Genomic DNA, 24,968 nt, shown 5'->3' on the forward strand with positions numbered 1-24,968 from the left:
CCGACTATAACGCGTTGCGATTTATCGGAAGATTTGCCTTCTACTTTCTCCTCATTTCAGTCTCGCGTACATCTGGAGAATCATATTGCCGAAACTACGAGTACGTATAACTGTGTAATGACGATGCAGTCTAACGAGATATTACTGTGCAATACGTAGTCGGATTCGGAAAATTCCCGTTGCTCGCTAGATTATATCATTTTCATCTTTTATTATTATTTTAGACTAACTACTATACATGATGGCATTTCGTTAATCCATTGAAGGCCATATTTATGAATGACTTGAATTGTAAAATTATTTTTATATTTATGAGCGCGCGAGAAATTAGAATTACCGATACTAAAATTGTTAGATAGAACAATATAGACGAATTATTCTCGTGGAGAACTTTAATTATATATTTGGGAATACAGAGATGTCGAAGGAATACAAAAAGAGAGATATTATTTATTGCTTATAAATCATACTTTGTTTACTTACAATGCAAAATTCTCGTCCCTGCGAAAAGAGAGAAGGGGATGATAGTGGCCGTTGAATGGGTTAATTTCTACTCTCGAGGACAACGTCGATCTTTCGTTCACGAAACGCTCCTCATTTTCCACGATGTGTAATCGGGCTCATTCGTGTTGTGCATTTTTTCTCTTGTAGCGAGATTACCCCGATGCGGCCAAGTGCACGTCGAGGTACAGCTCGAGGTCATGCACAAGAGAGGACCGGTTTCGGATGCGTGTGTGCGTGCGTGCGTGCGTGCGTGCGTGCGTGTGTGTGTGTGTGTGTGTGTGTGTGTGTGTGTGTGTGTGTGTGTGTGTGTGTGTGTGTGTGTGTGTGTGTGTGTGTGTGCGCGCGCGCGCGCGCGCGCGTGTGCGAGCGAGCACGCAATCACACATCGATAAATGTACATAGTAAGATTTACGAAGTAATATAACTCTCCTTAGTGGTCTAACTTGAATTATACAAAAACAGTCCGGCACACTTGATGCTTTCTTCCGTGTTTCGAGCGGCCGGTTATAGAAACATTCATTGCGCGTACTCTCGCTGTCCTTCGGGTCTAAGAATTTACGATTTCTCCCGCTTTTGAAACTAACTAAACTATCTTCGATAATTGTTAAGCCGTAAGCTCGTTATTAGGTAGCATCTCGGAAGTTGAGTCTGGCTTTTTCGAATTGACGGGCACTAATGGTACGTCCTTTCGTTGTAACGATCGCTCACATAGACGGGACGTATCGTTTTTTTACACTTTCCGCCGCTTTCAAAGCAGACAGTACACCGGTAAGAGATAATAATTATCATCATTATTATATATTATTGTTATTGTCATTAATTATCAGCGATAATTCCTGCGATACTCTGCGCCTCTCTCTCTCTCTCTCACTCACTCACTCACTTACTCACTCACTCACTCACTCACTCACTCACTCACTCACTCACTCACACATTCTCTCAGCGCGCCTATTTTATGAAATGACGCGAAATCGTCACTTTCGACATTACTTTTTAGATTGTATATCATGAAGAGAGGGGCGACACACAAAACAAGGTCTTTGAAGAGCAATACGAAAACATCTGTAAAATATGACGAAATTAGCGACCACTCCATCCGAAATTTTTAATTTGCTAACAAGACGAAATTTTATATCGATAGATATTGGGGTTTCGCTCGATAGATTTTACTTTTGCATTTCGTTCGTCCGTCACACATCTCACGGTTCTTCACACAAATACAAAGGTCTACAATCAAAAACTGTTCGACTATGATGCACACTTCAATACATTATTAATATTACTATTGATGTAGCAACTTGTTACGGTTGTTTTTTTCCCTCGTTTTATCATTTGACACGATGATGGAGTGGTTTCTGAAGAATCGACTGAGCTCTCCTGTGATACGCAGATGTCACCATATAATTTCGTAATAAACGTTTGTATTGAAACATATATATTATATATATACATATATATTATAATATGGCGTATCGTAATCGCGTTCCCGACTTTCTTCCTGATCGATCCCGGTAACGATGACGACGCTGGCGGAGAAGGTTTAAAGAAACGAGGAATATAAAAAACATACACACACACACACACACATATATGCACATACCAAACACGTTCTCCTATTTTATTCCATATTGAATTACGAAGGCGATCTTATTGTGCGAGTATCTATCAGTTTCATTGTCTTACGTGTGCGTTTGTACATGTTATTTACAAACGACAACCCATAGCGGAGATATTATTTAACGCTTGATACGCGAAGAAAAAGAAGGAGACGAATTTGACAATCGAAGTCGGCGGAGGGTCATAGTCGATTTTTCTATTGTCAATCAGACGCAGTGTCGCATACGTGTTATTAATCAAGTAGAAGCACGATACGCAAAAAATGAAATGTATTTTTGCTAACAGGTCATATATTACTCTGAACTTCGTGATTTTCGAATCGACGAGGCTTCTACGTTGATAACGATAGCTGATTGCAAATAGTAAATTGTCGTGTGTTGCAAAATAACAAGTCGCGAGGTCATATTGCTGGTAAATACCATTTACGTTATCAACGTGAGCTCGCGAGTTTTTAGTCTTCGCATGAATGAATCCGGTCGGTCGGAGCAGTTTAACGAAGCGAAATACACGATTCTTAGAGAGTTTTCGCAAAATTACGTCCAGTTCTCGCAAAAGGGACTCTTCGTCAAGTTCGTTCCTTCTTCTTTCAGCGATTTCCTCGTCTACATTTCAAGACAAAAACCCGGGCGATTTATTCCAAGTGTCGTATCACATGGCAGATTATTTCAACTTCATCTTGGAAGATACGAAGAGCTCTCGCGGAGAGCAAAAAATGCGAGTTTCAGCTCTTCCTCTTTTTCCACGACTCTCTCATCTACCTCCTCCCGCCGAATCGTTCGCGTCTTATCGGCGATCTGGCAAGTGCGTGTCGTTGTTTGTCCCGCGATTACGACGACGCAGAACGGGCAGGTCGCGGACGTCGGCTGTTTAGAGGCGAGATGTAGTAACGTCAACGACGGTGTTAATAGCGACCGGTATATACGCACGCTTAATCGACGGAATTGATTTATAAAGAGATGTGTGAAGTCCAACATTATGTGTACGGGGCTTGGCCACCGTGTAATAAATAAGAGGCAGAAGAAGAAGGTGATGATAATGATGATGATTATGATGATGCATGCAGCCGTGTACTCGTACACGAGTAACTCTTATACATAATATAAATACAAGAAATAAATTAATAATATGATATACAGATATACACTACACAAAACACATACACACACACACATACACATACACGTATTGCGCGATGCATAGCGTGATTATGTAAACCTGTTGACATGTAATGTCCATGTTCTAATAAAGATTTAGAATATTTTCTATAAACCGCGACTGCGATGATCGCAGCATTCCATCATTAGCGTGTATCGTTTAATTATTGTGTAAGTTTTCGCGAGATTTCATTGGTACGTTCTACGATTAAATACTAGTTGACTCGACGAAGTGTACGTATCAAACGTTATCGACCTTATCGTGTAACTTATTTTCGCATTATAAATAATCTGTGAAAAATTCTCACGGATTTCCGGCTCAATGGACCAGCCATTCGTCGGGAGAGCGAAACAAAAATAGCACCTACGTCTCGTGAAAACTTGCGCAATCGATATTATCGTCTTCGCTTCTTCCTCATGAAGATTCTCTCAGTATATGCCTCAACATCTCGTCTTCCTTGAAGCATTGGATCAGCATGTCCTCGTACCTGGGCAAAAAAATAAGCTTCAGTTGATCTGTACAGTTTGCAAAAAAATGATATCCGAAGAAGTGCGATCCGAAGTCCCTCTTCAATTAACAATCGAACGATAGTTTGTATTCTACCTGAGAGGTGCTTGATGAGTACCTTCCCGTGGGACTGCACCAAATAAGCGAACTCGCTTCAGCATAGTATCCGCCACCACTCTCTCGTACTCCAAGTATTTGTCGTCCTGAGTAAACCACAACGCTACGGCGCATCTCCTGCCGCTACGTACGGCCCGAACACCGTGAAGATTCTCACCGCCGGCAGAGAAAGCCACCATACGTCCACATCGGGGATGCACAATGCCTTGAACTCGACGTTCCTTCCGATCATCGACGAAGAAGAATTCGCCGCCATCGAAGTCATCGTTGAGATACAGAATCGCCGAGTAATCTCGCCATGTGTATGCAGGATTCTCTCGCACGCAGGAGCTCCCGTTTTTTATCAGGCAATTGTCGGCGTGTATCTCGTGGCTCAGGTCGACTCGATTCGCCGGCGCATCTAGAAATGAACGACCGAAATGATAAGATGGGACATTCTCTTCCCGACGTCCTCATTGTTCTTCCGAGTATACGTGTATACTCTGCGTAATATTCTGCGTGTGTCTTTGAACAAGCAGAGGTTGTTTTTGCTTGAACAAATGGATTAATTTGTACATGCCGTTACCAAGTGTTACGATGCGAGCATATCAGCGAAAGTGACAGCGGAAGCGCGAGGATGCGTCAGATGAAAATTACCGGGTAATGCCGTTCGGCAGACCAAATGGGTGTAGGTGAAATACAGTTGTTGATCAAGGTCGAAATACCTTTCCACGTGATCGCGAGCTGCTTCCGTGCTTTGCAAGAACAGCTCCAGCAGTTCCGGTTTCGTCAGACCGAGGTACACCATCTACAATGAGAACAGCAGCACGTGCACTGAGATCGATCGCTAATATTATGAAAGATTTCTCTTGCAGGAGTTCCAGCACGTGAAATGTTCCTCTTAACTTGTAATGAACGTTGATTTTCCCCCCTGTGAATAATTCTTACCAAAGCAACTCTGCCGACAGTTACACCTTCGAAGCGCTCATAAGGTGAATGCGGACTCTTGTTCTCCTCGTAGCCGTCTCCTTCCACGGCAATCTGAAATTTATGAGTTTTATTGAAAATGGATGACAATTAAAAATTGGACTTTGTCAACAATGAATTTGTTCTAAAAGAAACATGTTCTACTGAAAATGGAATTTGGATACTAGAGAATAGAGGATTGATTTTTGTCTGTATTGATTAAATACAGGAAATAATACCTGAGCCAATTGCGTAAGCAAATCACATTCGGTTGAATTGAGAAAACTGTCGGCAACATAGCGATTCATTCCACCCAGCTCGTTCTCCGCCGCTATTAATCGTACGTCATCTTTTACTACGATTCGGTCTCTTCGCGTCTCTCTTTCTTCCTCTTTGTCTCGGATCACCGATAAGTTTCCCAGGTATTGCATCCGGGTGGATGGAGAATGTCCCGGAGGAGGGTGCAAGATCGATCTGGCGAAAGAGTTCTGAAAGAAAGTCATAATGAGTAAAATGCTGAAATGATACTCGTAGCGCCTGCATTCCTGCATAGTTATGAGCGCAGAAGCAAATAGGGTTGCATTTAAAGAGACGATCAAATGGAGGATCTCCCTTAGTGACAATTTATTATCGTGCATTAAAATCGACTTCAAATCGACAATTCCGTTAACGTTTCAATTTTATCAAAGTCAAAGATAGTCAACACAATATTTCTTCCCCACAATGAAAGTCCACTCTTAATAATAAAACACTTGTGAGCTTTTTATTGTTCTTCCAGTATATATATATATATACAGAGAGCAGAGGGTATCTTGATATTAAAACTAATGGCAATGTACTCAGAACACACACAGTCCGTCGATCGTTTTCGAACAACCGGTTTAAACACGATATCCAATGGTTATGTTTATGCGTGCATCATCCTTCGAACAAAAATTCAAAGAACAAAATACAACAAAGATTACGTTTTAAGATCTTACGATTACGTCGACACGCATTTAATCACGCGTCAATCAATTATATATCTCGTTCTTTACCTTCCCGAATTCTTTCCCTTTCTCTTTCTTTTTACTACTCTTCTTTGTGCTATTCTTCTTGATAAATGCGTCAAACCTGGCGTCGATCACTGCAAATTCCTCCGATATGTAATGCAACAGCATCAACTCATATTCTTGCCTCTTCACGTAAGCAAGTGCCTCCTGGAAGTAATATTTATTACTGTCCGTAAGTTTACTTTATTTCCAAACGACACAAATGTTTAAAATATGTCTTATAGATATTCTGGAAATATTTAAAATAAATAGGATATCTTTCACACTCTTTCTCTAAGATGTCTCTGAATCATTTATGCTGTATGAATCAAGACTCTCTAAAATAAATACAGTTGCACAGGGGAGGGCACTACTTCGCTTATCTCTGATAATTTAAATGTTTGATAATCGAGTAATTTAATTTTTACATACTTGTCTTGGCGTAAAGTAATCATCCGTCACTTTCGGCTGGGCACTATAGTAATCCTTATTATGAAGCATTGTCTCATCCGCAGGTAAAAATAACAAATAACTCGCAACCGCTGCGCAGGCTGCTTTCATATTGCCCACTATTCGCAAAAGAGACGAAAAACGTTATTTTTAAAAATGTGTCTGATATTTCTAATCAATTGTATTCTATGATACCGCGCTGTTTTATAATCTCCTCTTGGAGATGTACCGACTGTTATTGAGTAGGATGTCTCCATTCAAATCGGTCGAATGAAATTAAACCACTCACACTTGTAATAAGCAAATTGCAAGTAATTGTAATGACTGCTGAGCAAATTATTCCGATATTCGCCATTCACGCTGTTCAAGTTGAGCGAACATTCACGCTTGCACTTTAGACAGAATGTAAAATGATCTAAAAGAGATTATCAAAGATTATTAACATACAGCGAATTATATATTGTTATTAAATCGTAAGATAATTAAATAATTATAGTTGTATATTGTAACAAAATTACAAGTCAAATAGAATCTTACTCGCTACCGACGACGTGAATTCAGGATACCATCCTTGGTCGAACGGGCCCTCGCAATAAATCCTGCATTCCTCCTCGGATTCCATGTAAGATCCGAGGGAGCTCTCAAACTCGCCCACGGCCTCCTTATAATTCTCATCCTCGTATGCTTGAACTCCTCGGACGTACATCTGGATGAAAGGGGCCGCCTCCAGATTCACAATCTTCTCTTCGACTACGCCAGGCAAAGTCAGATAGTACCTAAGATTCCTCCTCGTCATTTCATGATCTGGATGATAGATCAGGAAGGTGAAGGCCGCGTTCGCCGCGTCTTGATATTTCTCTTTCTGCAAAAAATTAATTTACAGCTATAATTGACATATCGCGGCATATCGCGCAGATGGATCGCATTTTTCGGCGGAACTATAGTTTTATTTCGCGAATAAATTTATTTCTACGATTCTCACACACATATACACACACAACAGCAAACTCGCAAATATGATTTTATCAGTACGAGAAAAAGGCCTCCTCTTTTCCATTTCGACCAAAACATCTCTCAAGGCTTCCGAGGGTTTATCGAGTAACGAGCGATTACGTAAAACTCTCCAAAATAGAGCCGCGCTAATCTAATCTAATAATTAAGACGATGCGTATCGTCATCGCGGGTCAAGTCAGAGTCGTTAAAGCGCGAAGCGTAGCGTGCCAGCCACGCCAAAATTGCGTAATCCGCCAGATTAGGGTTTGGAGGAGTGTGTATTTTCGTGACGCTGTGAATCTTCTTCTTCGTTTCTCTCTTCTACTTCCTCGCCTCTCCTCTCTCCTATTTCTCGTTCTCTAAGTAAATACGACTTAGACGACGTGCAATGAAAAACTATATCAGACATAACTGAATGATCAACTGAGCTGAACTTAAAACTTTGATAACAATATAACTGAATTAAATTAAGCTTAAAACGTTATTAACAATATGTAGCGGATTGAAGATCGGAAGTGATCGTACACGCTTCATCTTCAGCGGGATATTTTCCCACGAAAAGGGAAATGCGTTACCTCGAGAATTCGCGCGAGAATCGCGTTTATTTTCACACCTTGAAATAGCAGATGTGAAGATACTCGTAAGCGGCGTATTCGACAAATTTTTTCTCCGTCTTGCGTGGGAGTCGCTTGAGCGCCCCCGCACCCGCGATCTCTCGATAATCCTGATTGCATTTCATCAAGCAAAGTGTCTCCCGTACTTTCTTCTCATAGAAATGCAGATCTTCGATGTCCTCGGCGACGATCGGCGAGGAGCCCGCCGCCTCCGTTTTGCACTTTTGTCGGCATATCGTTATCATGCGTTTGTACCTCCTGTACCTGCAAAATGTCGCGCGTTTAACAAGAGACAAGTGAGCTGCATTAAATTAAAAACTTCAAACACGTTTATAACAATATGCAGCAGATTGAAGAAGCGATCGCGCGCGCGTACACGCGCTTCATCTTCGGCGGGATATTTTTCCACGAAAAGAGAAAAATACGTTACCTCGAGAATCGGAGACGAGACGGTTCGTTACTCGTAAGTTAAGCGATCGACAGATTTTTCAGCCAAGACCTGACCTGACATGTTTAAATAGCTGCCGAGGAAGCCGTGAAATGCGCGCGCACGCGAAAGCCACTACCGGTATTCCGTCGCGACGAGCAGCCGCACGAATTCGGAGCGCGCCTAATTTGCTTCACGACTTATTAAAGCGCCGCAAGGCCGGCATTTGGAGTCAAGGCTTAATCGTTTCATCGCCGCGTTAAATTGAGAGCCGTGAGAGAGGATCTGTTCTTTCTAGTTACAATGTTACAACTGCTGCGATAAATTAGAGCGAGAAATAATATAGTTGTCCCACTCTAACTTATTGCATTGGTAATTCAGTAACGCAGCTGAAAAGAACAGACCAAGTAACGCGTCGTGATGCGCAGCTCACCTCCGCGAACTCCTCCGTCGGCATTCTCATCGTCCAGGTGGTCGTCGGTATTTTGGGTTAGGTATTTGCTGTTCCCTTTCCGCGACATCAATTCCACACGCGATTAACGAGCACATTAACAGGGAATCAGCGTTGTTCGATTTCACTGGCAAATACGGCGTAAAGTTGGCTCATCATCGCGTCAATCGAGCGCGCCGCGGAATCGATATATCGAGCGCCGGCTGCGAGAAAAAAAAAATGAAAGCAGCCGCCGAAGGCGTACCTGTACAGGGCCTCGTTGAAGCCCATGAGACAGCCGCGCCAGTCATCCTCGAGGTACGCCTGGACCGCGTTCTCGAAGACCTCGGCGATCGGCAGTTCGTGTTCCTTGCGCGTGTCCGCACGAACTTTGTCGTCGTCGCCCTCGTCTTCGATCTCGTTCGTCTCGATCGCGTCGGTACAGTAGGCGCACGCCGCGAACAGCAGCACGAGCGGAGCGGCAACGAGGAGCCTCATCTTCAGCTGGTGCTTCAGCTGTTTCTTCTTCTTCTTCTTTTTCTTCCTCTTCTTCTCGACAGGCCGTCGTCTGAAGCTGTACTGACGCGAGAGCTGGATGGCTGCTAAAGCGCGGATCGCTCTCGCGTGGGTCGGATGTCGCGCTCACGCACGCACACACGCGCGTCGTCGTCGTCGTGGATCACCGTGTACAGGGCGACTCACGAGAAGCTGCCATGGCGCGACTGCGAAGCGGTAACTTGGACAAGTAAGATAAGTGCCGATAACCGGATGTTCAAGGGTAGGTAGTCACAAAAAATGCAATATATAATATTAAGAATAGTTTTGATACAAATATTTGCATTTATTCGAAACCTTTAGATTTCCTTAAGTAGAGAGGAAAGATTTAAGCCAATGTACCCATACAGCACAAAAGTTGCAGCAACATTGCTGCAATATTGTAATGTTACAGCAACGTTGCAGCAATATTGCTGCAACTTTTGTGCTATATGGGTATATATATATATATTATTAATGAAATATTTACATAAGTAATAAAGCGCGTTAATGCACCAGTGACTCAACATTTGAAACAGGTTATGGCCCAATGTTTGGATATATTTGTCCCAGTGTCTGAGAGTCGCAATTAAAAAATTAGTATGTGCTTACGGGAAATAATATAAATGCAGATGCTATCTCTTAATGAATTCATTAACGATTGACCACTATTTTGTCAAACCATAAGCGTACACTTGTTTGATTAATTTTTATATTAACACAAAAGCATCAAATTGAGTATACTTGTTTCCCAACCAATCGTCAAATATTGGAATTTTTTTTACAATAATAAATTTTACAATACAATTTACAATAAAACAACATTAAAAAATTTACAACAATAAGTTATTACTTTCATTCATTACTGTTAAAATAAACAGTAAATATTTTTTTTTCAAAATGGCCGGATACTGGAACATGGCCGTCCATTGGGACGTTCATCTTAATGGTCGAACGATGATGGGCGATCAGTCTCACCGTGTTTGATATTCCGATCGAACTGATGTCGCAAATGAATGCTCACGTTTGTTTCCAGACAGAACCGCCGACTGTTCGCGTCCCGGCACTCCGCTTCATCGAGCAAAAGTCGCCTTTGAATAGCGAATACCGGCGAGCACCGTAACTATTGCTCGTTATAGGACGTTGCTGGTTTTCAAGGATCCTGTTTCTCAACGCCCGACACCGACAGGCGTTAAATAATGCAAATGTGAGTGAAACTCCCACGGTATCGCCTGGTACCGGCCCGGATGTCCCGTTCGCTTTACACCGGATGATCGGGTGACATGTTGCGTGGCGAGTCGTCAAGTAACGATAAAGCAAGGTTGATGAGGACGAGCAAAGTCGACTGGTGAGGGAATGAGGACAGGTGACTCGATGCGTATCATTGGCATTTATACAAATCTGTATCTTGTTACAATCACACTCAAGTACAATCATCTTGTTTGCTCTCGTAGCGATACAAAAGAAAGTATACGCACACGTGCGGCCGACGCTTCGTTTCAAGCTGCCGAATGCGCGCTGAAGGGAGTCTGGATATTCTGACGTTCCAGGGAAACCTGCGCTGCGTTGTGTGTGTGTGTGTGTGTATATGTGTGTGTGACAAGAAGAAAAGAGAAAAGAAAAAAAAAGAAAGTAACCGCTTTTATAGATATAGCAACACATTCATCACTCGCTCGCATATTCTTCTCCCTATAAAATCACAACCGACGGTAAAAGGTAACGAAATAATATCGGAAGCTTCAATGCGAGAATGAAAATAAGTACACAATCACCTAATCGTTCATTCACTCCGTTTAAATATGAAGTCATCTAAAATGGATCTCTTTCTCTTCTCCCGACAGATCAATCATGGGCTTATCTCATCCTTCAAACGAACCCGTTAGATTCTCAACAAAACCAGACGCGCACGCGTCTCTTCTTCATTTGTGTTTCCTGCAAATTCATTCAACGTTCCAGAGAAACCTCACGCACAAACAAACAAACACACACGACTCGAGTTCGCTGTCTTGCAAACTCACGCCGTCCGCAACGATTACGACGATGACACGTTCTACGTGCGCTCTTAATGTCTATGCGCGCGCGACTGTCTCTTACGAGAACGAATTCATGTACAATACTAAAAGTCGGAGCCGTGTCCTTTACCTTATTCCGGGAAACGATAGAATCACGGGGTAACGCCAACTCGGCTACTCTGTGCTACCTTTGTGCCTCATCCACGTTAGATTGTCCTTCGCGACAAAGCGACTCATCGTTCTCGATACTCGTTCTGCTGATTTTATACGGCATCATTTTAAAGAATTTACAAATCTCGTAGCTCGTTACGAGAAGCGTCTCTCTCTCTCTCTCTCTCTCTCTCTCCCCCCCTCCCTCCCTCCCTCCCTCTCTCTCTCGTTAACCGGTCACTTACGATACGCAAGCATGACAATGGAAACGGCTCCCCTTCTCTTTCCGTCCCTGTCTCTATCGATTCGAAAAGTAACAATAATGCTTTCGTGTCTATGATGTAATAATAATGTACAACTCATACACGCTAGCTACGACAGCCTACGAATAATATTAATTACTCCATACCGTTACACGAAACTTAATACGCGGAAACATCCAGTGCTCCTTTAAATCTTCTAGGACTGAGTTTCCTGATTGCAATAATCATGTATGTCGTTCCTCCGAGTGAATCGCTTCAGAATCGTTCACACGGGGCGCACTACGTACGACACGATGTAAAGTATGATTTATACTTATTAGGTGGAGCGTGTGTCTCTACGTGTATTTCTCCCTTCTCTAATTTGTAGCGACGCGCTCACACGATATCACTCAACGAATCGCCGAAGTATTCTCCGAAGAAACACCAAAACATCACATCATAATGAAGGAAGCTAAACCACACAACTTTTTAAACAATAACAATAGCGAAAACGAGTCGATCGACGACGAATTACAAAAATTTGCTCAAAAGCTGCGAAGAGGAGGAAGTTTACTTCCTCGACTCCCTTGCCGTAATAAATAGTATATATGGCTCGCAACGTGTTCAGGAAACTTAGCCGCATTTTCGAAATCGCGAGCACCTACGCAGTAACGACTAAAGACTAAAACGGACGTCAATGATAATATCAGTAACTCAGCGAGATATACAATGCTCAACGAAAAAATGCTCAACAAACAAGACGAAGGTGCGATGTCTATTAGCGAACAATTCAGCCTCCCTCGTGCGACGACTCGAGCTCGCTCTGCGCTCGACTCCATTAAAGCGCGACATTACCTACCTACTCAATAACATCGCTCGATACGTCAATTCGATTAACATGGCTCGTCACGAAGTGATAGAAAGAAATTACTCGGATACGTGTCTCTAAATCTATCGCGCCGTTACCGTTCGCGTGGGAGAGAAATTGTGAAATCTCGCGCGAAATCTTCGTCCGAAGAGTCCGAGATTGTTGAGGCTCCCGTTTTAGATACGAAACTCGAGTACACAAGCGCGTGTGAATACCGAGGTAATCGACGATATGCGGTGAAAATTTAGAAATAAGTCCCGCGGAAAATCCCCGATAGAAAAAACTCATCGCGGGACTTTCCGACGAAAATTCGCGTGCTTTAAGCTACCGCAGCAAATTGCCCAGTCGCTCGAAGCGCTCAGCGCCGCGCAGTTTTTCTTCTTACATGTAATAATAGCCTTACGTCTACAAGTTTAATTTTATCGCATGGCGTGAACGTATCGTTTTATACAACTAATGAGCAACATGAACATTTAGAGTAGATTTTATCGCTATGAGCAGTGATTATAGTACGCGCTAACATTTGTATAATCGGACGGACTACAAAGAGAAAAGAAGGAAAAAAGGAGACTACACGAATAAATAAAAAAAAAAAAAAAAACAAAGCTGGCATTACATTCTTGCTAAGCGAAGCTAAAACGACTATTACCGAATTCTGCAACAATAAACACGCAGACTTTTACAAATATCGATCAGTGCGACTCAATTCTATTAACGAATAGCATCTGCGACACTTTTTTTCACGTCTCGATGATAATCGCTAATAGAATTCGCGATTCTATCGACTGAATAGAAGCTACGATTTTGTTAGCGACAGTTGATCAATACGGGACATGTGATCAAATACAATTTTACAAATGTCAGCACGTACCGATTACCATTGATTCGAAAACGAGCTAATCGATTCTCAGCTGACTGAATCATCGTGCTGATTTGCGACAAAATTACTGGTGTCATGTATCGCTTGTGGCAATGCGGACAAATTGTATCTATGGCAGAGACGAAGCTTGCTTGCTTGTTTTTCGATGCTGATGCAGATTCATTTCCCTCTCGTTTCTTTTTTTTTTTTCGTTTTATTCGTTGACGCAACAGCGAGCAAAAATAAATTCAAATTCGATCAAATGTAACACAAGTGTAACGAAACGCTAATATATTCTCTGGTAAAAGCATTCTCGACTCGTTAATATTATACAATATTATATATATATATGTATATACAATAAATTAACAGTGTGTGAAACTAATGATACATATATATATATGTATAATACTAAAATTTCAATGCATTTTGCGGTGTATCGAGCTTCAACCTTTCATATATCTCTGCTGCTATCTCTACCGTTTAAATTATGCAAGATGCTTCCGCGGCGATAAGTGTTTGATTCTGCTGTGCTAGTGGACAGTAGGTATACCTGTATACTTCTAATTGACCTATATGATGATGTAACATCGTTAAGCAGTTATACGCGACGAGATACCTGAGTTATGCGAATGTGCAAACACCAATTGCATCTCTCTTCGTAACGGCACATATCACTGCTCTCTTGCTCTCTCTTTCTCTCTCTGTAATTTCGATTATCTCACGACAATGTGTCCAACGGAATCATCTTGTATATAAATTATCGCGATAAAATAGCGTATCGTATATAATTCTCTTTCTCCGCTTTTTTCCCCAAATTTCTGAAAAATAAACACCCTATTATAAAATTATACCGTACGCAAGATGATATATGCGAGCCATCGAATACTATGTCGACTATATATTTATATATGTGAACATGAATGTGTGTTTCTCTGGTGTATGGGTGAGCGTATGTATATATGTGTGTATATGTGTATGTGCACTAATATTAGATACAAATGTAAATGAGATCGTGTAAATACTGTAGCCCGAAGCATAACTTCACTTCACTTGAAACGTGGTCTCACTGCTGGAGCAACTATAATATGCCGTTTCGTGATTTCGAGTTAGTAACTTTACGAATATGCGTTTGGACACAATTAAAATAACGTATCTCTCTCTCTCTCTCTCTCTCTCCCCCCTCCACCCCCCCTCTCTCTCTCTCTCTCGCCTGTATATCTGTTTGAATGTTCCTCGTCATGCGATCGTACGTCTCTTGTGTATGACAAACATTTTACTTTACGGAAAAATAGTTAAAACCTCTCGGAAATATAAGTATCTTAATCGCTTTCAGGTATTTGTTTGACGGAAGCCTATAGATTTGAATATAGAAATTTCATAAAGCTATAAATTCAAAATCTGCCATCTCTCTCTCTCTCTCTCTCTCTCTCTTCTGCTCGCTTTTCTCTCGTCTTCTCCCTCTCTTCCTCTTTCTCTCTTCTCCTTTTGATTAGTCTCTCGTGTCTCGTACGAACATCAGATATCTTCCACTTCAAATCCTGCGGAAGATGACTTGCTTCTTATCTCGCGTTTGATTAACACACAGATATCTAATCAAAAAGATTCTTCGCGACATATATATTCGACCGATGCTTTTTTCTCCTCCTCCATTACCAACGCCGGTATTAATTGTTCTTCTTGTCCTTTCCCAGCGGAGCGTTGCTCTCGTGCGTACTGTCGGTGGACTCGATCTTATGTTTCTTCAGTAACTTCCTAGCCTCCTGATGAGCCTCTACGTTGCCCTTGGCGGAAGCTTTCTGCTCGAACACGTGCGTCTTGTGTGTCAAGGACGACGTAGTCGACTTCTCGCCAGCTTGACCGTGTCTCTGGTCCACGTTTTTCTGCGAGGTCGCAGTAGTAGTAGTAGTAGTAGTAACGTGATGCATTAGCTGCGTGTTCGCTGAAACACCTGCGGGCTGAACGTTCTCCTCCTTTTTGCTGCTCTGCGACGCCTTATCGATAACCGTGATCACGTGTTCATTGTCGCAGCGCGCCTCATTATTCCCAGCATCTCCAGATTGGCTGGCACTCGTCGACTGCTTCTCGCTCTTCTCGCTGATCTCCTTCGATGTGTAGTCGTCACCCTTGCTACCAGTCGGTGAGTCTTTCTCCTCGGCTATCCGCGGCAGCTGCGTGCCCGCGCAAGAATTCGACATGCTCACGTTTCCCAAATTGATGGATATACCGTGCGTCAATTTCGAATAATCCGCTTTCTGCTCGCTTGGCACTTTCTTATCACCTTTCGCATCAGCGGTCTCCTTGAAACCGTCGCCGGCGTCGTCGAACGCCTCGTTGTGCGACGATTGCGCGATAGTTACGCGAGGCGTTACCTTCACCACAGTGTTCGCCAACGGCGAGATCGATGTTTTGCTCTCCGCTGAGCGCGGATGCAGCCGGTCGGGACTGAGCGCTCGACGAAGTAACGGCGAACCCGGCTCTGCGGACTTGGGACGGCCGTATCCTTTCTTCTGGCTATTCGGCGTCGACAAGCACACACCTGGGAAACGGGTTCGTGAATACGATTGTCGAGTGGTCACAATCCCGATCGTTTTGATTAAGTGTACAATAAATAATAATTATAAATAATGTAAATAAAAAACACAGTGAATTAACAATCGTTACGTTATAGCAGTGCTTTCTGCGCCTTGTTTCTCTTTCTAGGCGTACCTGGACTGTACGACTGTGTGGTGTTGGAACTACCCGGCTGATGACCCGTGGGGAACGCCAACGGACTCGGGCTTCTCGTCGGGCTAGCGGGTATCGGTGACGGACTCGGCGTTCTAGCCAACGGCGACAACGGTATATGGCCCACGGACTTCCTGCGATTCGGCGAATGGATGTTCTTCGCAGCCGTATGCAATTTGTGCTTCAGACCATGAAGTGTGCTCGGACGTTGGTAGTGCGACTGGTTCGAGATGCCGGTGAGATTTCCCACGGACGTGTTGGAGCCCGGTGACGAGGAGTTCGGGCTCGAGCACGGGCTCGAATTCCCAGTGGAATGATAAGACTCCGAATTAGCGCGATTAGTCGGCGGGGACGGGCTACAAACAGATTTCGCGCATGCCGCGAAGTAAGGTGACGTCTCCTGCGAGCGAGTAAACGACTGAAACGATCGACTGGGTGTGACCATCGAGGGCGAGCAAATTCCGGCGGCCATCTGAAAAAGATCGAAGAGCGCTTCCAGTGAATAAAGTTCGAGGTTTTTCTTTTCTGTACCGCGTAGTATTGCTTTGTGATCTCTCGGTAGATTAAATCCACTCCGACTCCGACTAGAATTGAAAGATTTTACGCATTAACTGACGATTGTGTGGGTGTTGTTTAGGTCTGCTCAAAATTTACACCGACGTTTGGACGTTTTCGCTTGCAGAGTGTAGCGCACACATTCGGAAAAGCTACATAATAATCGTAGAAGGAAACATATATATATATACATATATACGTTGCTCAACGAAACGACGCAACAAAAAAAGTCATGTCAGCGGTAAAAACCGGTAAAAAGACGAACGAATAAATGTAATAAGAAATCATACCATAAGTGGAGGTTTGCTGTCGCTGGGCAAAATGGGTGCTGACAATGGACAACTGATAGTTAATGGCTGCAAAAGAAAATGCGCTTAACATAATCAGTGTATGCTGGTGCCTTATAAGCTTATTTGTCTCTTGTTCCCTCAGTAATATCAGTGTGGAGAAGAACAAACGTGACTCTTTCGTGCGAACATTTTGCCGTTTGAAACGTTATTAACAAAGTCAAAGGTATCGTGCAGCAGAACGCAACAGAGTTACAAATAAATGACCATGGACGCGGTCAGTTCTTATTTTACTGATACTTGCTTATAATTATTTGCTTGCGCTTGCCGAGTTACTTATATCCCTGTTGTTTGTACGTGAAATTGTCGTCAGATTCACATATCACAAATCGCGAATGACATGACAATTAATTGCACAACGTCAAAAGTATCGCTAAGATATGCAAATAATCCTGCGAAACGACGACTTCCGCTTAGCACGAGGTCGCTGCACGAATACGCGAACTTTGCTCGTTTACCTGCTGCATCTCCACACTCGCGCGCTTCGAGCTAATCCGCTTGAACAGCGACGTCTTGCGCTTCTTGTCCGAGTGATCGCGCTTCTGTTTCCGCTGCTTGTGCAACGTTCGGCGTGCCAGCTTACTCTGCGCGAGATCCCGCTTCCTACCGCCGGTCTTGATGCTGGTGTTTTCCAATGGCGTGCTACGTAACGTCACATGGTCACCACCGCTCAGCAACAGCTTCAGGACCTCGGTGTGACTCAGACCTTGCACCAGCTCGTCGTTTATGTGCGTTATCAAATCGCGCGGTCTCAAGCCTGCTTCAAATGCCGGGCTGGACTGATTGACCGCCTGTGAAAAGCAGAAGAGAAATATTCACGTAAGATCAACCCGCGCTTCTTAACACGGAATGTATATCCTGCATTGTGAAATAATATTCCACGTTGGATAAAAGTAAAGCCAGTAGCCAGTAGGTGCGCATGTGCGCACATCAATTGATGAAATATTAATTAAGTGGTGTGTATGAGGACGCGTATTATTTTTTTTTATTATTTTCTTTTCAATCCCCATTTGATAAAACCTGCGAAGCAGTGAATTAACAGATTGCACCGCGGCTACTGGACCCTTTCATCCCATCATTTGCACTTGCCATCACTAGATGATGCATAGTATATAAGTCACTGTCGCCATAATAAACTCTAATAGTGTGCACGGTAAAGCCAAAACCGCATGGTCCACGTCGGATAATAATGGGCGGTTTCAGACTAGTCACTAAAGGACTCAGCTCGCGACAGGGCGAAGTGTCCCTCGAGGAGGCGGTTGAGGAGCCACCCGGTGACTCGATGGGTTGAGCATTCAGCGACGCGTCATCTGAAAATGTGGACATGTCCCGCGTGAGAGCAAATTCCAAGCTGCATCTTCGGGAAATACATACAAGAAAAGTCGCTGGTTGGGATGACCAGTGATAGTCCACTGGTCGACGCGGATTTGATGACGGATCTGGACTTCTGCCTCGCGGACGGTAACATGGGTATCGCGCTGAAGGACTCGAAGGAGTCGGTGCTGGAATTATGCTTACTATCTTCCGCCGTGTCTTTGTTCGCCGCTGCCAGGTCCAACCTGCGAGCGACAGTGAATTGCTATTGCATTACTATTGAATGCTGTCGGTCGGTGTTCGCGGTGTATCGCGAGCAATGAATCATGTATATGTATAGCCCTCACTGTGCGAGGGTTGAATACAAAAGGTTACACCACAAATATCTTGATTATCGTGGTAAGTAACTTTAACTTAAGTTAAATATTAAGATACGCGCACATGTGAAACAAAAAGAAAAGTGTGCAGATTGAAGATAGACATCATATCAATGGTATGAATCAATGGTGAGGAATGTGAGAGTCGATTAGAACTAAAATTGGAGTGATGTGGCACTGAATGACTCACATGTGTTCGTCATCAACGGATATACTGAACCTGGGCAGCTTGTCACGGGAGTGCGTATGCCGCTTCCTCTGGATCTGCGGGCTAATGTCCTCGGACTCGGTTTGCGAGGAATCGGGTGTGCTCAGGTTAATCGACATTCCCTCCGTCTGGGCATTCTTCACAACCGTCAGCTGGGACTCGTTGCTCGAGACTGTGGCGGACGTGGCTGACGTGTTTGATTTATCGGTTCTGTTTTGATTTTCGGTGCAGGAACTGTTCTTCAACGACGAGAGCGACCGGTGCTTCTCGTCGGCCAGTTTCGACGGGGGTGTGACGGACGACGCATTCGAACCGAGCGATAATTGAGCGACCGTGCGCTCCAATTCGTAACGGAACAATTGTTTCTTCGTAGCGTCCGACTCAACGTCAGGATTCAACTGAGGCGGCCGCGTTTGCGAGATTTTGCGCGATTGAGGTGAGTACGACGAGAACGAGCCGAACAAGGGAGAATCATCGGTGTCGTCTGTGTCGTCGCCTAAATCGTGATTATACCTATCCATACGAGCTGAAACATTAAAAACAAAAATTGATAAAACATAATGAGACAACAATAATATAAAAAGATTAATTGTTACTTCCACAATCGCCAAGAGATTCCGACAATGTACGTAAGCATTGGTCGATGCTTGAAACTTACTGTCAAAATAGCTTGTATCTTCATCGTTGACCAATTGCGGCACGAACTCAGCTTTCTGCCTGAGCAGACTGTTCCAGTTTACTCCATAAAAATACGGATGTTCCTTAACTTCGTGCGATCCGCCAGTCCCCAAACGATCTCTAGGACTCTGATGTAGAAGAACTGTTATAATATCCTTAGCCTCAGGCTGAACAGGCCAGTCGTCCTCGTCCGGCCATTCGATGTCGTCTAAAAAACGGAATTTCATCTCATTGTTCGTTACAATATTTACTTGCGAGGACACGTTGTATATAAACAAGGTAATTATAATAATAAATATATTACCGTTCACTGTGTGAGCAAATAATTCCTCAGGCGTCTCACCGAAAAACGGAACACAGCCGATCAGAAATTCGTACAATATGATACCCATGGACCACCAGTCGACTGGTTTACCGTAACCCTGACGTAATATGACCTCCGGAGCAATATATTCTGGTGTACCAAATACTTGCTTATCCGAGAACTGTCGCGTATCTCGGTCAATGTATCCCTCGTAAAGGTTCGTCGCCACTTAAACACACATGTGATGGCAAATTAGCTCGCAAATTCGACCTCGCTCATATGATTCAGATGTTCTTCGTACAACTTACAAGACATTAAACCCATTTTACTGAGGCCGAAGTCGGTAAGCTTGATGTGTCCCAGGGCAGTGATAAGTAAACTAAAAAGAATTAATACACATTTTTACTAAATTTAATATATAGAAGCTATCCGTGTAAGCATATCTTTCCTTTCGTACAATATATGATCTTACTTGTCAGGTTTCAAATCCCGATGTACAATGCCGTAACTATGTAAATATTCAACAGCCAGGACAGTTTCAGCGAAATAAAATCTTGCCATGTCTGGTGGCAGTGGACCGATATTTTTCAAAAGATTTGCGCAATCACCTCCTTCTACGTACTCCATTACTAGGCATAAGTGTTTCTGAAAACATACAGTTCTTGATACGCATTCGGCGCATTAAATACTATGAGTCTCATTAGACAGAGAAAACGTGGCATGTGCCCACCTTGGTTTCAAAACTACAATACATAGAAACTACAAATGGATTATCTGTAAAGCTCATTATATCCCTTTCAGCAAACACTTGCTCCACTTGATTTCGCAACATTAAGTTATTCTTATTGATTTTCTTCATGGCAAATCTTTGTCGAGTGGTCTTTTCTTTCACTAAATACACCGCACCATACGCGCCATTACTGATAAGCTTCAGTACTTCGTAGTCATTCTCACACGGAATCCGTTGATTCTTGTCATCATCTTTATTCGGACTCGATGTCAGTTGCAAATTGCTGTCGCTCGAACTCGCCGAATCTTCTAATTTATTCAAGTCCTCTTGCAACTCTGAACAAATTTCAACGTACGTTTTACCAACATAATCTCGAAGAGCGTACTTTAGAATTAGTATGAAAATATGTACCAGATATGGGATCTCTGCTTAAAGAAAGTTTCGTGATAATATATTGGGGAATATCGGTTTTTATTCCAGCATTAATCTTGGCTTGACCCTCCGCTTGCTCGAGTAAATGGTAAAATTCCTCGGGATCAAATTCCAAGCACTCTAATAGACGAGCTGGACGCGATATAACCAATAAAAGTTTCCTTATCAGCCCTGTTAGTCTCGTTGCAGCTTCTAAAGATTTATCTTTCGTCTGTAAAAACGAGAAAGAACATGACAATCATCTCTCGCACGTTATCTCAGAAAATTCACATAATCCACGTGTATACACGTTATATAAAGCGTTAATTAATCCTTTGTACAATATACACACATATATATATATACACACACACACACACGCACACGCACACGCACACGCACACGCACACGCACACGCACACGCACACGCACACGCACACGCACACGCACACACACACACACACACACACACACACACACACACACACACACACACACACACACACACACACACACACACACCTCCATCAACAGATGTTCCAAGTTTTCGCTCATTTCGTAAAAGTATCTCGTTGTAATTAATTTTTCCTGAGATTTTTGTAAGCAGTCTCTGGCCATTTCGATTACTTGATGATGGACAAAGCGTAAAATTGGCAATGAATCCTGTGTCATGTGAGCCACCACTTCGTATTCGTCTATCTCCTTGTTTTCATTGATAAAATTGGTCAGTCGTTCTTCCATTTGTTGCGTTGCCTATAAACATATGATCGATCTCCAATACAATCTGTTTTCTTATCAAGAATTATTCAATGAAAGAACGACCGTACCTTCGGAAATCTCTCCTTGTATAAAGTATTCATCATGACGATCTCGCTGTCAAGAACAGGTGATCGGCTCGGGCTGCTGCGATAAAAATCGTAAGCAATTGGTATCATTTGTACAGCGATAATGGCGATTGTATTTCTTTCAATGCGATGTCATCCGCGTGATATACCTCAAACTGTGCGAACGTGGACGATGCAACGGCGATCGACGACCCTCCTCTTCGAGACTAAGCGACACGCTACCTGGGATACTAGATATGCTAGAGCCTGGAAAGCCCGGATGTGAAGAGCATGGTGTCCCAGGTTTAGAAAAGTGGCAAGATAACATACGCAACTCGTCCTTGGTAGGAACATTTGGCAGTTGATGCAAACGTTCTTGGCTCGAGTATTGCGACTGATTGAATACAAATTGCAAATTAACAATAACGAAACGGCTTAGGCACTTGGCACATCAATTTATTTATTTGCCTACCGAAACATTACTGGAGCCAGGCGTTGTTCCATAACCGCTGGACGGTAAACTGGCGACTGACCATCTTCTGCCATCACCGGTTCCTGTAGCATTCCCGCCGATCCTTCAACGTAGTGGTAAAATATTTCATTAATAGCAGCTTCTTGAGAATCTTCGTGCGGATTAACAAATCATGAAATGCTAAGAGTCCCGACGTTTTTATCATGCGAAAACTTACAGGTATTTCTTGATTGGACTTTTACTTTTCTTCGTCGACTTCGCATAGAACAGTTTTTGTATCACCATTTTTCTTTTCTATTTATAACTCGCACAAGATATAGCGATTAACAATGACGACACTTTAGCTACTTGAGCAATCAAATCGGACTAATTTAAATCTCCTAAGAGAAAAAGTAGGTGTGAAGTAGGTACCTTTTAATCGGAGCAAAAGCAAAGTGTGGACTGGATGACATCCTAGGACTCTCTAGGGGACTGCCTACGATTGGGACGAACGCTATATCGGGAAATAAGCAATAGAAAAAATTAATCCGCCTTTATCGGTAAATAATCAGGTAAACGATATAAAAACACTTTGTACTAAGTATAAGCGAAATTTATATCGGAAGAGAGAAAAAGAGAAAGAGAAAAAGATGCAGAATCTTTTAACTAGTCTAATCCTTTATGGATGCTATATCAAGGCATAAGTGTATTGCAATTCTAAATCTAACATGTATCAAAACAGAAGTATACTGCATGTGTATGTGTTCAAGATATTGTAATATTTTTTTTTATTTTTAGACTCCGTTAGAAGATAACAATTCTAAAAGTAACTAGAGATGATTGTACGGACAGAATTAAAATTACATACCTGATAAAGGTGAATGGCAACGTGGTAAGGTAGGCGACGTGGTGGCGATGAAAGATTTGCGATGAACCGCTTTAGCGGTACGACGAGGAATGTTGAAATCACGCTGGAAAGAATGACAAAATATCGTTAATGAACACGTGAGTAAATTATCCCATTTTATGTATAATTAATCAAGATGTACTAACTATATGAACCGATAAAGAAGGTGCTGACTTTCCAATGGCAGAATTTCTCATACGAACTAGATTGGATAATTCTCCACTCACTAAAAGTATACATAATTACTATATGATATTTGATATATATAATCAAGTGGAACAAATTGTTTTACAGAAATATAAGAAATTTAATTGATATAAGTGATTAATGTGCAAGATAAAATTTTATTAATTTTATTAACCAGGTCGAACTGGAGCTTCTTTGCTCTCCACTTTGGGTAAGATTGGACGTTTATGCGTTTCAGTTTCCACATTGCAAGCAGTCTCTTCCGTCTCATTTTCAAACACAAGCACTCTAGCAGAGTTGCCGTGCGAACGCAGTCGTGGCCTGCTCGGCCTGTTTCTCGACTGATCCATGATTTCAGTCACTGAGTCTTTATTCGATAAATACGACAGCTGGAAATAAACAGACATTTAATTCACAGCAATTAAGACAATATTCCCATACGTTCCTATAAATAGATCTATTTGTTCTAACTGAATCTTTTGCGGAGTATCTTCTTTCTCATTTTCAAAGCCTTGATACGTCTACCTTATTTTAAATGCAGAAAGCGATAGAAGAAAACACTGTCAAAGCAAAGAGATTCAAATCAATGCTTCATACACTATTTGCCTACTGGGACAACAATCCCAGCACGTCTGGTTCATACAAAAATACAACTGAACGAGATAAACAATTTTATTTATGGGACACACCTTTCAGAGTACTCAGGAAGAAAAGAGGAATGAATACGGGACACCTACGTGCGATTCCAAAATCTTCGATTCCTGATTCCCTTGCGTTTTCAGCACCTTCTGCACGATCGCTTCTGACCATCATCACAGAGTTCCACCAGGATCGTGATTCTCCGGATTACTTGACGAAGAAACATCGCGTTCCGGAACTGTCGGGGATACACGCGAAAGAACGGCACTCGAAGAAGCACGTCAGCGACGAAGCGGCGACGCAGGTCGAGTATCCGAAGGAATCCTACGGGAAGGTATGACAGACTCCACTCCAGGCGAGGAATATACAGGGACTGGTGGACAGGACGAAACGGGGCGTGATGTGACGAGAAATGAAGTGAATCAAAGAAGAAGCACCTACGACACTAAGTGCATGCAGCAGCGTCGGCGGCGGCGGCGGCGGCGGCAGCGGCGACGACGACGACGACGACGACGATGAGCACGACGACGATGATCGAGAGGATGCGATCACCGGCCGCCAGAGCCATCTTTCTAGCTAGGATCAGGAGCGTCCCCGGGAGGCGAACGGATTTCCCGCGTGCTCCCCTTCAGCTACAGTGACATTTTCCCGTCGTCGGCGCGAGACGGATTAATCGCGAGACGCAACGAGGCGACCATGGGTTCCGTGACTCATGACGGACGTACACACAGAAACGCACGCACACACATAGCCACGCGCACGTATACACAATGTATACGCGTTACCGACGCGCCAGCTGCACACACTCGCGCGACGCGGAGCGTGTGTGTGTGTATGTGTGTGCACGAAGCACAC

General features: G+C 43.0%; 2 protein-coding genes and 1 long non-coding RNA gene across 6 annotated transcripts; 1 reads left to right on the plus strand and 2 right to left on the minus strand.

The window, feature by feature from the left end:
• Positions 1-3,251: 3,251 nt before the first annotated feature.
• Positions 3,252-9,373, minus strand: LOC105190225 (prolyl 3-hydroxylase 2). 2 transcript variants are annotated; one of them, XM_011152865.3, is made up of 11 exons: positions 9,056-9,373; positions 7,933-8,197; positions 6,864-7,188; positions 6,616-6,741; positions 6,309-6,445; positions 5,883-6,044; positions 5,085-5,333; positions 4,828-4,920; positions 4,537-4,687; positions 3,880-4,300; positions 3,252-3,763 (listed from the first exon to the last, which is right to left on the minus strand). In XM_011152865.3, the coding sequence occupies exons 1-11, from the start codon at positions 9,286-9,288 to the stop codon at positions 3,691-3,693; spliced, it is 2,235 nt and encodes a 744-aa protein (XP_011151167.1). In that variant the 5' UTR covers positions 9,289-9,373; the 3' UTR covers positions 3,252-3,690. The 2 variants fall into 2 exon arrangements, with proteins under 2 accessions (XP_011151167.1, XP_011151170.1); XM_011152868.3 differs by lacking the exon at positions 3,252-3,763 and having other exon boundaries at positions 3,967-4,300; positions 4,605-4,687.
• A 1,327-nt stretch (positions 9,374-10,700) lies between these two features.
• On the minus strand, positions 10,701-23,860 carry dop (microtubule-associated serine/threonine (MAST) protein kinase dop). 3 transcript variants are annotated; one of them, XM_011152860.3, is made up of 21 exons: positions 23,650-23,860; positions 23,435-23,514; positions 23,250-23,352; positions 22,814-22,895; positions 22,403-22,505; positions 22,101-22,324; positions 21,934-22,009; positions 21,629-21,859; positions 21,107-21,338; positions 20,696-21,030; positions 20,438-20,610; positions 20,274-20,344; positions 19,966-20,193; positions 19,642-19,869; positions 18,996-19,509; positions 18,459-18,643; positions 18,174-18,394; positions 17,543-17,875; positions 17,028-17,093; positions 16,165-16,654; positions 10,701-15,994 (listed from the first exon to the last, which is right to left on the minus strand). In XM_011152860.3, the coding sequence occupies exons 1-21, from the start codon at positions 23,822-23,824 to the stop codon at positions 15,123-15,125; spliced, it is 5,022 nt and encodes a 1,673-aa protein (XP_011151162.2). In that variant the 5' UTR covers positions 23,825-23,860; the 3' UTR covers positions 10,701-15,122. The 3 variants fall into 3 exon arrangements, with proteins under 3 accessions (XP_011151162.2, XP_019700193.2, XP_025152807.1); XM_019844634.2 differs by having other exon boundaries at positions 18,966-19,509; XM_025297022.1 differs by lacking the exon at positions 17,028-17,093 and having other exon boundaries at positions 18,966-19,509; positions 23,650-23,824.
• On the plus strand, positions 22,844-23,875 carry LOC112588184 (uncharacterized). The gene is made up of 3 exons (XR_003112617.1): positions 22,844-22,953; positions 23,180-23,386; positions 23,713-23,875. It is a non-coding gene; the product is annotated as an uncharacterized LOC112588184 (long non-coding RNA).
• The last annotated feature ends 1,093 nt before the right edge of the window (positions 23,876-24,968 follow it).

The sequence above is a fragment of the Harpegnathos saltator genome, unplaced genomic scaffold (genome assembly GCF_003227715.2).
Source record: "Harpegnathos saltator strain DR-91 unplaced genomic scaffold, Hsal_v8.6 scaffold10, whole genome shotgun sequence".
NCBI classification, from domain to species: domain Eukaryota; kingdom Metazoa; phylum Arthropoda; class Insecta; order Hymenoptera; family Formicidae; genus Harpegnathos; species Harpegnathos saltator.

Bases quoted from the DNA above. Each gene is read 5' to 3' on its own strand.
- dop (XM_019844634.2), bottom strand. From the start codon at position 23,824: ATGGATCAGTCGAGAAACAGGCCGAGCAGGCCACGACTGCGTTCGCAC. The intron at 18,644-18,965 runs GTGAGTCATTCA...TGTCGCTCGCAG, and splicing joins TCCGTTGATGACGAACACAT to GTTGGACCTGGCAGCGGCGA. The intron at 17,094-17,542 runs GTAAACGAGCAA...TTTCTTTTGCAG, and splicing joins CGAGTGTGGAGATGCAGCAG to CCATTAACTATCAGTTGTCC.
- LOC105190225 (XM_011152865.3), bottom strand. From the start codon at position 9,288: ATGAGGCTCCTCGTTGCCGCTCCGCTCGTGCTGCTGTTCGCGGCGTGC. The intron at 6,742-6,863 runs GTAAGATTCTAT...AATCTCTTTTAG, and splicing joins ATTCACGTCGTCGGTAGCGA to ATCATTTTACATTCTGTCTA. The intron at 5,334-5,882 runs GTAAAGAACGAG...ACTTTCTTTCAG, and splicing joins AAGGGAAAGAATTCGGGAAG to AACTCTTTCGCCAGATCGAT.